The sequence below is a fragment of the Penicillium verhagenii genome (genome assembly GCF_028828195.1).
Source record: "Penicillium verhagenii strain IBT 33310 chromosome Unknown utg000005l_segment0_segment0, whole genome shotgun sequence".
NCBI lineage: Eukaryota > Fungi > Ascomycota > Eurotiomycetes > Eurotiales > Aspergillaceae > Penicillium > Penicillium verhagenii.
In genome coordinates, this window is record NW_026643169.1 from 1,290,544 (window position 1) to 1,304,902 (window position 14,359).

The 14,359-nt window shown below is 49.2% G+C and overlaps 3 protein-coding genes across 3 annotated transcripts; 2 read left to right on the forward strand and 1 right to left on the reverse strand.

Annotated features, from left to right (window-relative positions):
* Positions 1 to 3,274: 3,274 nt before the first annotated feature.
* On the forward strand, positions 3,275 to 3,824 carry N7466_004049 (uncharacterized protein; the record flags this gene model as incomplete). Its single annotated transcript, XM_057163446.1, has 2 exons — positions 3,275 to 3,372; positions 3,554 to 3,824. 2 exons carry the CDS (start codon positions 3,275 to 3,277, stop codon positions 3,822 to 3,824), a joined length of 369 nt encoding a protein of 122 aa, XP_057022127.1.
* A 3,366-nt stretch (positions 3,825 to 7,190) lies between these two features.
* Positions 7,191 to 8,992, reverse strand: N7466_004050 (asparagine--tRNA ligase DED81; the record flags this gene model as incomplete). Its single annotated transcript, XM_057163447.1, has 2 exons — positions 7,191 to 7,317; positions 7,389 to 8,992. The coding sequence occupies 2 exons, from the start codon at positions 8,990 to 8,992 to the stop codon at positions 7,191 to 7,193; spliced, it is 1,731 nt and encodes a 576-aa protein (XP_057022128.1).
* A 1,836-nt stretch (positions 8,993 to 10,828) lies between these two features.
* N7466_004051 (putative differentiation regulator (Nrd1)) lies at positions 10,829 to 13,336 on the forward strand (the record flags this gene model as incomplete). The annotated part of the gene is made up of 1 exon (XM_057163448.1): positions 10,829 to 13,336. The coding sequence occupies one exon, from the start codon at positions 10,829 to 10,831 to the stop codon at positions 13,334 to 13,336; it is 2,508 nt and encodes an 835-aa protein (XP_057022129.1).
* Positions 13,337 to 14,359: the final 1,023 nt, after the last annotated feature.

A 14,359-nucleotide genomic window follows, 5' to 3' on the forward strand; every position in this document is an offset into this window, starting at 1 on the left:
TTTAGGCAAGTGTAGTTCCTCGGTCCTATATTGTCACCACTGAGCGGGAGAGTCGTTCGCTACTAACGTCATTAGCTGTCATAGGCAAGTCCATTCCTTCTATCTCAAGACGCTTCCTGCGAACTCGCGAATGAAGACCCTTTGTCGCCCTCGCTCTTCTCGCCCTGTAGTCGGTATCAGTATTCATGTCGGAAGCTCATGATGTACTTTCCACCTCTCTTTCCTTGATCAACTTATGTCTGGCGAGTATCGATGCCAACCAGGCATGCATGAAACATCGTGCCCTCACCATGCCACGAACCGTATAGCCAATACTGAGCTGGGAGCGATGTGACTTTCCTCGTGGCCACATGATATCGAAACTTCATCGAGATAATCATAACCATCAATATGCGACGTCGGCGAAGCCTCTGATGATCCCTGCAATGAAACTCGGCGACGAGTGGATCGGTATATTGCTGGACAAGCTACGGGCGTAGCCGTTCTCTGCCATCAATGAGCTTAAATCATACAAAGGATACTGATGGCGGACCAGGTTCACTGAATGAACATGCAATGTCCACGGTCTGCCCTTGCGATGTATGCAGCTGTGTCTTTCCCCGCCTCGACATCAGATGAACATATCCCTGCAACCGACGCATCCCACAAAAACACATTGAACACGGTCTTGTTGTTGAGCAGGATTAGTCTTCCGACGACTTTCGGATAATACTTGTTGCAAACAAGAAAAAGCAACTCAAGACGAATGGGTCTAATGGGGGACGGGACACGATGGCTAAAGCTTTTCCCTGCCCTGGATAGATTTAACCTATCAAAGTGTGCCGGACTCCCCCAGAGCCTATGCTGGACAGTGTTCATGAGATGAGCTTTTACTGTCCCCGTTCCATAACTTCTACCCTTTCTGCACTTGTGCCACATGTTGACTCAATATGACTTTCTCGATCGAATCAATGCATTTCGTAAGAAGGCATTGGTTTGGGTTCTAGGTTTCCAGAAAGTCTTTCGGCGACTTTTATTCAATGACCCTCGCAAATTATGGATGAAATCCGACCCTGATGGTGGCAGCAGAGTATAGAAAGACAAGGCTATAGCCACTCTCTACCAAGAATATGTCAAAATCCGTCAGGGAACTGACTGGTTTCTCCTGAGCGGCTGGAGAAAAAAATTTGCAGAATGACGATGCAGGGTCCACCATTGAAAACCTCTGGCATGCATACTGATTGTGCCTTTCTATAAGGCGCCTCGATGAAGCAATGGCACCTCAGAAGTTCTCGTTGAGGATATCGTTGAAACTGGACAGCCGTCGACTTTCGCTCGGTAATTTTTTGTCCACGATCGAGAAATGGTGACCTACTAGTAGGATTGGCGATTCCGACGAAGATTGAAGGATCTGTGTGGAAGGAAGGATGGGGTGAATAATACCCTTCGTAAGGGATTTCGAGAATCAAGACCCAGGGTTGAAGATATGAGGTTGAGGGACGGGTTCAAAGGGGCGGCGGTGCAGGCGCGCCTGCCGAATTCGACGGATTGCTGGTTTTCTGCGAAAGGAAGGCGCGAGTCAGCATTAACATTGAGATCACTTGATCCATCATTTCAATGGCCCAGTGGTCCAGGCTGCTATCCATCAGTCAACCCCTTCAAGGATACAAGCTTCATGGTTGATTGCCTCCCTCAAGCCAGCACGGTGAAGTTTGTATCCCTGAGGTTCTCCAGGACACTGCCACTCTGTGGTTTCCCTCTATTCAAAAGACTCACCAATACTTAGTTAGCTGACCTGCCGGACAAGGAGGAACTAATCGAATTCTCATCCTGGACCGCGCGATGGTTTGTTCCCGCCGAACCCCTGTTGGCGAATAGTGACAAGATCATTCCTTTGACGCTTGGTCAAGAGCTAACTAGACATTGTTGGACATATTACCGATCCGATATCCGTCATCCCATGAAACACAGCCCTTGCGAGCTGTGTCTCTGATGTTTTCCTGGTTGTGAGTTGTGTCTGGGGTCGACGGTTTGCGCGATACGGCCCTAGAAGATCAAGTTAATACTCATCTGATGTGGATCAGTACCACAGGCTGTGATCCAAGTGATCGTGACAAAATCAGCTTATTCCTGCGATGAGATCTGTGGACCAGGAAGTGTTCCACAAGAGTTTCCGCAGTGTCGGCAATCTTTCATGACTTGCAGTGAGAATGCAAGTCAAATCCAATGTGTTTTCACCCGGAAAGAGCCCGATCCACGCGCATTCAGGCTGACCCAATAAGGGCCTCGGGCCCGAGGACCGACTTGACCAATGAATCATCAGGTCAATCTTCAAATCGGCCAAAGAGCGAAAGGAATATGAAATATCAAATGCGATTTTACAATCTCAGCCTCCAAATAAAAGGAGAAAAGCAGCCTGACGTGTCCAAAGGGCTAAGGCGAATCGTTTTTATCGATACTTCGTTGAGTCCGAGGAAAAGCAAAGGCACAGCCGTCGATTGGACGGTATCTTTTTCCGGACCCAAAGAAAGTCGCCTACATTTGGTGCAGAATCACCAGGTCATAGATCAGGATCCGCATAAGTTGTTCAGTCAACCTGTGGTATCTGCGCTCGGGAAACCGGAGGAATTGACAAGTCCCCGGGAATTGGAGCCGCTAGTATCGAATTGAGCGTGCAATGGTCCCTGTTGGGTCCAGTCATTACGCCTCGTACTGGGGGCGATGATGGAGTTCTGTGGACTGGCGGGGATCAATCCATCATCTCGTGCATTCCGATCGACTTTTTCCCTTCTTTAGCAAACATCCCGACTTTTTCTCTTCAAGGTCTCTCTTCAAATCTATTCTGCAAATTTTCTCTCCATTTTCATGTTTTCTCTTCCCCAACGGAACAAAGTGAACCGTCTCTTTGATCTGAGTGTGGATTCCTAACAGGTACATATTGCAAACCGTATGGCCGACCGCATTCTGCCCTTGACACCTCTTCCCGCGCCCCCCGTTGAATGTGAAATGCATCGCCTTTTCTACGTTTCTGCAGGCCTTTCCGTATCTCTTTCCCCCCAACCCAGTTGATCTTATTCCATTCATCGTTTCCTACGTCTTTGTCTTCTCTCCCCGTACTGACTATCTTTCTGAGGAGGTCTCTGATTCCTCACAAGAACAACACAACCCAATAGAGAGGGGTACCTGATCAAGCCATCCTGGCAACATCGTGTGTGACAACCCCAGCTCTGAGTCTCCTCCCATCCCCCTTCAAGTGGTTTCCCCGTAGCCTCGCTTTGACGAAGTCCGATTCAACATGTCGGATCGACGCCCAACGAATGATCTACCTGTTAACCAGGGAGTCCCAGGACGGGACGACTTGAGGCAGCAAGCCTCTTCGACTGGAACTCCAAGGTATGTGGCAAGTTTCCATCTCTTGCTATCTGTTATCTGCTTGATACCCTCTGCCTTTTTCTCTCGGTGATGGACCTTCACTTCAAATGAAGCAGAAAGACATCACAAGCACAAATTAAGAGTTAGCGCACTTGTATGATCTTCAGGCTGAAATATCGCCCAACTTGGGTGATCCGGGTAGAAGCAACACTTCAAGTTCTATCGGCACTTCCAGCGGTACGTCCAGCGCAAGTTCAGGCCAAGAACCCCCCGAGATTGTGCATTATCGTGCCTTGGTCAACAAGCTGTTGAGCTTCATCGCTACTGGCGACGAGGAGGCGGTGGCCCGTGTTATCTCCACCATTCGGACCGGCGCCTCGCACGACCAAATCCTCGAAGAAATCGATCTCCTCACCACAGGCCTCAGCCTTGCAAACGGTGACACTAACGGTACTCACCCTGGTCGTTCTTGATATTTAATCCCCAATCCCCGACGAAATCTCCCGAGTTCCGAAACTTCACGTCCCCCTGAAGATAGGTTTTATTGGATGTTGAAATATTCGGGTATGGGTGGACTACCATGTCGCGCCCGCGGAGATTGGATTTTGGAGATTTTGACGATTGATGAAGTCCTCTGGGATTGATATGAGCGGGTGCAATGTGAAATTGAGTTGAACATTGAGAAGGACCGACACATGGCGTTTGATTTTGCAATCTGTCGTTGTTTTGTTTTTTAATTAGCAGTGCGCATCTTGGCTTGGTTGAATGGCTCCCCTGTACTGCAGACTCTCCATACTCCAGATTCAAGACTCAGACTTTTTGAAGTCCCTGATTTGAATGAAGGTCACAAAACAGTACATCAAGGACCGAGTACCAATACTGTTAATATGTTAATACAGCCGCAGGTTTGTTCGAGTGGCAGAGACTTGGGAACGTTGTGGCGACAAATCAGCATGAAAACGGTATATCCTGAGCAAAGTTGGATGATGAAAAAAGATTGCAGACCCCAGAAGCAGAATCAAGCTGTGGTCGATAATCTGGAACGCGAGGGGAAGGTACATTTGCCCCTGATATCATCAACGTTGGCGAATGTTAGACTTCATCCATGGGTGGCGCTATGACGTTTCTAGGGCTGATCAACGCCACCAAAAGAAAGCTTGGCTTCACTTTCGCCTTCAGATAACGGAGAGAGAAACCTATGTATGGAGGAACGTGTTGTCTGCGACCCGTGGTCAAATCAAGCCTCAGTTATCACCTGCCATGGCATCCCCAACCAAAAAGCGAGTCCAAGGGTTGCATGGTTTCGAAGAGGCAGAGACATATGCAATGATACGTAAGTACCCCGACAGGGACAGGAACACAAGAACACGGTATCCATCAACCTTTTCTGACCCTGCGACCCAGGCTCACGGCTCTTTCCTTGCCTAGGCGTGCGGAGCCGGGGGAAAATATGAAATTCCTTCACCAGGGTACAAACTTACTCATAAGAGAAAAAAAGAGGAGTGGTCAGATGAGATCAGGACCAGCCTAATAAATAACTTTGGCAACATCGGCTCGCACTCAAAAGGGACAAGCGGAAGTGTATCTGTGGTCCAGTGGGCTGTTACGGATTCATTCTCCGTACTTTCGGAGCAATAGCATCACGGCCTGTGGAGCAGCATTTGCTTGTCTCTGTGCGAGCCAGTCATTCGCCGAATACCCTGGAACTCTTTTCCCGCAGGGCAAGGCGAAGGCACAGATTTCTGGGAATCTTGGCGGCATCTCTCTTCGACTGGGTAGCGAATCTTGACTGACCTTGCCCCCTCAGCAATGTCTGTGACGGAGGCGAGCGGTGGAAGTGGAGCCGAGAACAAACTTGAAAATACCCTTGTTGATCCCTGAGGAAAATCCGATGGCTTGGTCACGCGGCGACTGAGTCGAGAGTTGACACGACGGACGGGTGTGGTTTGTGTTTTTGGATACTTTGATTCTGGCCTACTTACCCGCTTGGACTAGCAGGAACGTGTTCATCGTTGAGTATCCTGGACGAGACGACACCAGCCCTCAATCACCGGTCACCGCTACTTTAATCTTGCCAACTCCAACCCCCAGATCCCAGAACCCCGATCCCCGTCTCGTTTCACCTCACATCATCTCCTCTCATGCCATCACTCCCCTGGAATAATCGTGCATCCCGGTACAAACGACCACCGACCCTTGCCGAATCGACTACAGCCGAATCACAATTACGTTCTCCTGTCGTCACCAGTAGAAAGTGCGCCAAACTGCGGCGAAAACCCCGCAGCGATAATAGAGCAGGGGTAATCACGCGTAAAGAAACAAGAATCCGACCCTGGCTGATACCACAAAAACCTACCCCATGTTACCAACAACTGCGAAATTTCCCTGGCAATACCCCACAGCCTAGCACTAACTCAACCTCCAAACCACAAATCACGCCGCGACTGGAAGCCCAAGCCTAAACAGATCCGTCTCGTCCCACCTCGGCGTCATGTTTCCAATGCGTCTACGTCCACACCATGCAGCCTCAGCCTGAATCTGAGACCCAGGCGCCTGGCCGCGGGGTCAGTAGACAAGATTCTTATCATGACGTCCGTCTTCTTGGTGAATGATTATCTCGAGTTGCTATGGGAGTCATCTCCCTCGAGCTCAGATCATCGCATTTCATGGTTCAAGTCGCCCAGACTGATTGATCGTTGCGTTATGGGCATGGTTTATGGGTTATGGACGGGTCTGCATTGGATCCAACCGACGTGCATTGGAATTCATTCTATATCATGCGTTTATGCTGGGTTTATATACCGGTGCTTCATCCTGTTGGATATGGGAATGTGTTCTGGAGACCAACGCTACTGTGCTCCTTTTATGGGCATGCTGGTCAACTGGTATGATATTCAGTGTATGTTCACGCATGTGTTAAACATATTTCATCAATACTACTTCGAAGACGGGATCATTCCAAAGATGTTGTTCAAGTAAATTGTGACACTAACATTGAAAGATCTATCTCAAGTTATCCGGACTGGTCATGACTGCAGTACCTAAGTAGTAAGATATGGACTTTTTTGTGGGTACTAATCATTCATCTAAACCTTCGGTTCCAACATTGAAATCATCACATGTGCATGTATTGCAAGATGCCAAGGTGAAGGTCCTCTCGCTAGGCCACACACGAAAAATTGCCCATAGTTGTCCAAAAACAGCCCGTTCAAACGATACCAAAATGGGTTGGCTAAATTCATACACATATCAAGGATTGCTGCCAGATATGCATTGCGCAGCGAATTCCAAATTTGCTGAAATAAGGCCCGCAAGTTTTGAAGGGCTCAACACTATTGGACACAAGCTTATTATACATAAGGTGACCTCTTGTTCACCTCGTGGATCTTGAATGTTCGATATAAATATAGGTACTCCAGACTTGTGGAGATGGAATCCAATGAAGTAAAGTTAAGCACTAAGGGGAAAGGACAGAGAACGGTGAGGCACTAACGTAGTTCAGATAGCTGCTGCTAGCTGCTAGGTAGCACTGCACGGAGCATCATGTGATTCTCCATTAAAGTGACCCATGATCTTGATACTTGCTATGTAGCTATTACCTACTGGTATGTATACTGGTATACATATAAGAGTATGTAAAGACAAAACATTTGAATGATAGTCTAAGATTACGTGCATAAACATAGAAATTGCAAGAACTTTTTAAATGCAATGTTCCAATAAAAAAAGATATTCTTCATCTCGTTGATCCAGCTCACTTTTTAAAAACAATCTAAACACAAATCTGCAACCGGATGCAATCCATGGATCCTCATGATATACGTGAAACTTCTACCAGCTTACGGGGTGCAACGGCTGGTGAAACGGGGGTACAAAGAGCAGTCACGGACAGTGTAGCGAGCACACAACCAAGCCAGGAAACGCTCCAGACCAAGTCCGTAACCTCCGTGGGGAGAGGTACCGTACCTATTGGTTTTATGTTAGTAAAGTCATTCAGAAAAATAGTATCAAAAAGACGGATTCTGAGTCAAACTTACTTGCGCTGGTCAGTGTACCAGTAGTAAGGCTTGGGGTCCATGCCCTCGTGCTTGTAGGCAGCCATCAACTCGTTCCAGTCATCCATTCTCATACTTCCACCGACAATCTCACCGACACCGGGCATGAGAACGTCAACACTCTCGGTGACGCGGCGGTCCTCGCCATCCTTCTTCATGTAGAAGGCCTTGATCTCGGCCGGGAAGTGGGTGAGGAAGATGGGCTGGTTGATAATATCGGTCATGCGACGCTCGGCAGCTTCGGCGATATCATCACCGAACTTGTGGGGCTCGCCCTCCTCGTTGGGGATTTCGTGCTCAACCAACCAATCGATGGCGTCGGAGTACTTCATGCGGCGGAAGGGACGGGATGGGGGCTTGAAGTCGGGGTTGAGCTTCTTGATGTAAGCGGCGATCTCGGGCTCGGCCAGGGTCAGGTCAATGACGCGGCAGATCATAGCCTCGAGGTGGTCAAGGAGATCGGTGAAGGTGATGAAGTCCAGCTCGGCCTCGATGTGGGTGTATTCCGACAGGTGGCGACGGGTGAGGGACTTCTCGGCACGGAAGGATGGGCACACACAGAAGACGTCACCCAGGGAGGGAAGACAGGTCTCCAGGTACAGTTGGGAGGACTGGGTCAGGTAGGCGTTCTCGCCGTAGTAGTCGAAGCCGAACAGAGTGCTGCCACCCTCAACCTGGGTCTGCACCATAGCCGGGGGAGTAACCTCCAGCATGCGGTTCTCCAAGAAGGATGTGCGGAAGGCACGGAGAACGGCGGCACGGACCTTCATCACGGAAGAGGAGGTCTCACCACGCAGAACCAAGTGGCGGTTGTCAAGCAGAGTCTGGGGGTCGGCATCCTGGGCGACACGGTTGGTGATGGCCTCCTTGTCACCAGCGGCCTTGCCGATGATGGTAAAGAAGTCGGCGTGCAGCTCACGGTCGTTGGGGGCGTGTTGCTTAGCGGGAACGGCACGCATCTCACCGTGGATGGCCATGGAGGTCTCCAGGGTCAAGGTCATGATATCGAAAGTCTTGACCATGTCACCGGTCAGGATACACTGCAGGTATCCGTATCCATCGACGAGAGTGATGAAGACGTAGTCCTTCTGGGCGCGCATGCGGTGGACACGACCGAGAACGCGAACGCGGGTTCCAGGAGCATCGGACTCGGGGGTGCGCAGGTTCACCACTGCAGGGTCGACATTGTCCAAGCGAATGCGCACGGGCTTGGGCAGGGAAGCATCCTCCTTGATGACAATCTTCTTAGCCTCCTCCAGAACAGCCTGACGCTTATCGGCCTCGGCCTTCTCGCGAATGGCCAACTCGTGCTCCTTGGCAGCCTTCTTCTTGCGCTGCTCGAAGAGGTTGGTGGCCTTCTTCATGGCAGACTTGGTGGCGGGCTTCCACTCCAACTTGGCGGCCGGGTCGACATCCTCACCAGCGGCATCGGTCTTGGACTTGCGAGTCAAGTATTGGATGCCCTCGGTGGTGGGCTCGTGGTTAACGAGAGCGTGCACGAGAGTCTTGTAGGGAGCGGTCTCGGTACCGGTGGCGGTGGAATCGTCGTGGCCAACGTCCTCGTCAATGTAGATTGAGGGAGCCATGGTTGCAATTGGAATTGATAGAATGCAAAACAAGTATGCGCCCTATCAATTGAGTGTATATGGAGGGATCTAGAAAGGAACGGAGGGATCAGCGCGGAACGAATTAATAGTCTCATATGTGAGTCATCGCAATGGTAGATAAGAAAATATGCACAACTGAGATAAAGCGCACGTAAAGAATGCTTACCGGACTGGACGGTTCCAATACCAATCAGTAAAGAGAAAAAAGGGCACCAGGCCGAATCAAATGAAGAAAGTGACAGAATATTGATAGAGAGCGAGAAAGTTGGAGGGGTAAATTTCGATAGCACTTCCCCACATATGTGCCTCAGGCATCAGGGCATCCAACGGAGTTTTCTTTTTATGCCCCGTTGGGTTTTTTGGTTCTCAGTATTTTCAAATGTTAAAATTCGGCATTAAGCCTGAATGGTAATTAAACTAACGTTAATAGGATCCCCGACCGACTAGATGGGTTCTCGGCTTAGGAACATGGATTTTTTTTAAAAAAAATTCAGTTGACATATGGGGAAATTTGAGGCTGTAGATTGAGATTGGTTGATCGATTACATGCATAAAATCATACTGGGATTGAATCTATGCGCCTTCTGCTTTAGTCATGGTTTATGGTATGCGGCATATTGAATATGGATCAATTGATGTATTTGAAGATTTAAACTAAATTTTTTTTTTTCAATATTGTTTTGCGTTTTTCCAAGAAGATTACTGCAGAGAAAGTACATCTAAATCTATCCAAAGCAGTATAGTCCCAGTTCTCCAGTTCGCCAGGGGGCGCCAAGTGGACTGTGATTGGTGGGGCCTGATCCAGTTCTGCAGGAGCCACGGAACGTTGCTTCGGCATAAACAGAGAGAGATGAAGAGATTCATATAGAACAGCCACAATCATGGGGAAATATGTTAAAGTAGACATGTGTTACCGAGTATATACTAGCATGTTAGCTACTTGTATATATCTCATTTTGGCAGTTTATATAGAGAATGGAGTAAATTGGCCCCCCTTTCTTTATTTACCTTTACCTTTTTTTTCTTGTCTCTCCTTCTCCTTTTTCCCCCATAGAAATCGGAGCAATTTACCTTTCCTTCTAACATTGAATCATTTCCCCCCTTTTAAACCTTTTCCTTACTGAGGGATTCAACCTCACTTCCTTTTGAATCCTTACCTCTTCATTCCTTTACGTTTGGCTTCTTTTTTAGAGGGTTTCTTTGGGGGTTTCTTTCACGTAAATAACTCTCCCCTTTTTCCCCACCTCCTTTTCACTCTGATCTCATCATCTTTTCCCCCTTTTTCCTTCTCCAGCCTGGTACTCTTTGGGCCCATTTGTCCACTTATCCTTTTTCAGCTATTGACTGGTTTCCATTTGATCTTTTAGTCCTTTCTTTTCTTTTTTCTCTCTCTCGGCTCCGCACATCTGCAGGGTTGTTTTCTCTCTAGGTGTATACCGTGTGACATTCCCTTTCAAAAAAAAAAGTTTAGCCGCAGGTTCATCTCTATCCCCTTGGTCCCAGTCCCTAAATGGATAACACATTCCAATTGATATTCTACTAGACACGTCGCCTGGAGAAAAGAGGAAAAAGAAGAAGGAAGCTTCCTTTTCTTACGCGCCGAACCTTTTTTCTATTCTCCCCTTCTCCCCCCTTTCGAATCTCTCCCTATACATACCGCCACCACCGAACCTCGGTCGAAGCCAAACCAGCCCCCCCCTGAATGGTGTTCTGATAGCTTGCCTTGGAACAACATATTCCCCCTTGGTTTGGAAATTCATCTAAACCCCCGAGGGCCTACAGCTTTTTGGATATCGGGTGGATTATAGCCTCGCCATGCAAACCTCGGATGCATCGAGCATCCCGAACAGTTCGCGTCTGATCCCGCCTTCCAAATACAACTTGAACGGTGACACCGGTTTCTCCCACGGCGCTTATCACTCCAACCATAATACCCAAGGTTTCTCTAACCGCTCGCGTCGCGCCAATATCCCTGCTATAAATACTGCCGCCGGCCAACCCGCCGATATGAATTCCGGCTTCGATATGAACTTCACCCCTCTCCTGCCATCGCAGTTACTCGTTGGCAGTCCCTTCCAGCCTGGAACCCCATCCGCCTTCGCGTCCCCCCAGTTTGCGAATTTCGGTGGCTTCCCACAAGTCAATGCCAACGGACACAATCAAAATTCCCATCTGGGTAGCCCGACCCAAGGGATGCAGAACCACGGTCTGTACGGCGGGATGATGTCGGATGGTTTGGGCGCGCCCCAACTGATGAGCCCCCAGTCGCCGATTAACGGCATGGGTGGATTCGGTAATGCGGCCCTTGGTCCTGCGTCATCAGTCTCGCCGGGAATTATCTCGGGAACCAGTCGCACCGTGTATTTGGGAAACATCCCCGCTGAAACAAGCGCCGAGGAAATCCTGAATCACGTGCGCAGCGGACAAATCGAGTCGGTGCGTCTTCTCCCCGATAAGAACTGCGCTTTCATCTCTTTCTTGGATAGCAGCTCCGCAACCCACTTCCACTCAGATGCCATCTTGAAGAAGCTGGCCATCAAGGGAAATGATATCAAGGTAGGCTGGGGCAAGCCTTCGCAGGTCCCAACCTCCGTTGCGTTGGCCGTCCAGCAGTCTGGTGCCTCCCGCAATGTTTACCTTGGAAACCTGCCGGAGGAGACTGTGGAGGATGACTTGCGTGAGGAATTAGGCAAGTTTGGTCCCATTGACACTGTCAAGATTGTCAAGGAAAAGGCAATTGGTTTTGTCCATTTCCTCTCGATTAGTCATGCTATGAAGGCTGTGGCTCAACTCCCCCAGGAGCCACAATGGCAGGCCCCCAAGCGCGTCTTCTACGGCAAGGACCGTTGCGCATATGTCTCCAAGACACAGCAGCAAAATGCCGCACAGTTCTTGGGAATTGCACCAGGTTACGCTCACGTCCTAAACTCTGCTGACCGCGACTTAATTTCGAATGCGCTCGCTCAACAGTCCGTTGCAGCAGCCGCGGTAGCCACCACCGCGGGCGGCGTCAGCAACCTGGGCAACCGAACAATTTACCTCGGAAACATCCACCCGGAAACTACCATTGAGGAGATTTGCAATGTGGTCCGGGGAGGTCTCCTCCACCATATACGTTATATCCCCGATAAGCACATCTGCTTTGTGACCTTCATTGATCCTACCTCCGCTGCCTCCTTCTACGCCCTCAGCAACCTGCAGGGTCTCATGATCCACAACCGACGATTGAAGATTGGTTGGGGTAAGCACTCCGGTCCACTCCCACCGGCGATTGCACTGGCAGTCAGCGGTGGCGCATCCCGAAATGTGTACATTGGAAACTTGGATGAGACATGGCCAGAGGACCGTCTCCGCCAGGACTTTATGGAATACGGCGAGATTGAATTGGTCAACACCTTGCGGGAGAAGAGCTGTGCATTCGTCAACTTTACCAACATCGCCAACGCCATCAAGGCTATCGAGGGCATGCGCAACCGGGAAGAATATAGACGATTCAAGATCAACTTTGGCAAGGATCGCTGTGGTAACCCACCCCGACAGGCTGGCAACCAGGGCCAGAACGGACAGAACCGCAATGGTTCTGGTCTTGAAGGAGCTCAATCTCCTCCGGCTATCAATGGTTTCCAGCAGAACCTTAGCCAATCGGGATCTCAGTCTAGCCCAACCCGCCCTGCTTTGTCCCCTGCGCCTGGCTCCACTGGCTCCAACGGTCAACAACGACACCCTCTGCAGACAGTATCGTCCCCCTCTGGTGTACTGAATGTGGGTTCAAACAACCCCCTCACCATGTACCTCAGCCAGATGTCTGCCCAACATGCACAGGACCAAGAGAACCGTCTCCATGATCCGATGGTCTTGGCCGGTCTGCAAGGTCAATCACAGCAGTCACTATACAACGGAGTTAGCAACGGCGATCTCTCTAATGGACATATCGATACGTCTTTGCACCAACACCAACACCAGCATCATCAACACCAGCACCAGCACCAGCACCAACATAAGCCTTCAGCCAACGGTTACCTGAGTGTGGGTACTGGCTCATCCGGCCCTGGTCACCATGCTACTGCCAGCACCAGCAGTCTAAGTGTTCCTCGGGCACAGCACTCCCGGGCTGTGAGTCTACCCTCATTCTCCCAAGAGCCCTTTGGGCCAGTCTCAGGACAACCGGGTCACATCCGCACTGGAACACAACACCACCCTCAGAGTAGCTTCTCCGGCTACTCGTCTGGTCTTGGTGGACTGAACCACTCCGGATTCGGACTGGCTATCCAAAATGAAAACTCTCTACCTGGCTGGGCAGAAGAGGAGATTGGAGCTAAATAATTACTTCCCCACCCCCATGAAGATGCATACTTCGACTCAAATTTCCTTTGATCAACTTGACCAGCTTTTTCCTTCTTTTCTTTATTTTGACATATAGTTTCTTTGGATTGTGATGCCATCTTGCCCCCCACCTACTTTTGTTTCAATTCTTGTATTGGTCTTAATACCTTCACAACTTCAATCTTTGTCTTTTTCTTTAAACCATCCCCCATTCCCCCTCCCCCCTTTTTTTTTAACCATACTGTTCTTGGCCCCCACCCTTCTGTCGAAATCTCTTTCTGTTCGCCGCCAATAACTTTCTATCCCCCTTTAATTTCAATGTCTTTTTCCTTATCACCTTGTATTGCTATCTGACCATGAGTCGTTTATTTTCTTTTCTCCTGATTCTGATTTTGTGAGTTTGGGAGGCGAGGGTGCGCCGGTTATTTGTTTCAGGGCTTATGACAAAGATGACGGGGTATAATTTATCCATGATCTTCTTGCTTTGCTCTTCCCTTTTGATCACCTTATTTTTTGATTGCTATTGGGCAGGTTGCATCGGGTGGTACGATCCAATGAAAATACCCAGTCTCTTGCTCTGCTCCGCCTTTGAAGGTGGGCAATTGGGCTGCGAATGTGTAATTAGTGGAAAGTTGCCGGGAGAAATGAATGAGTCGATGAAGATTTCAAAATATTTGTGCCACTATAGACGTATATCTTTGTAGTTGATAGTCCACCTACGTAGCCTGACCTAGTAGCAAATATCCACATGCATGGATCGATCCATTTGACATCAGAAAGACTCAGGTGTTGGTTCCAAGGCCTTCAATTGATGCCAATTGCCAACCGTGCACCAGTTGTACCTTGTATAGATCTGACATCCAAGGAGCTTCTTCAGTTAATCGGCGTCAAGAGGTATCCCAAAAGAGGCAGCGTTGCAATTGCAACTTCTACATGCTACCAGTTATTACGGAGTCTAATAGTGAACACAGAAAATGTGGTAATGTAGCTCGATTCTCTAGGGATGATGTAGCGTTCCGCAGA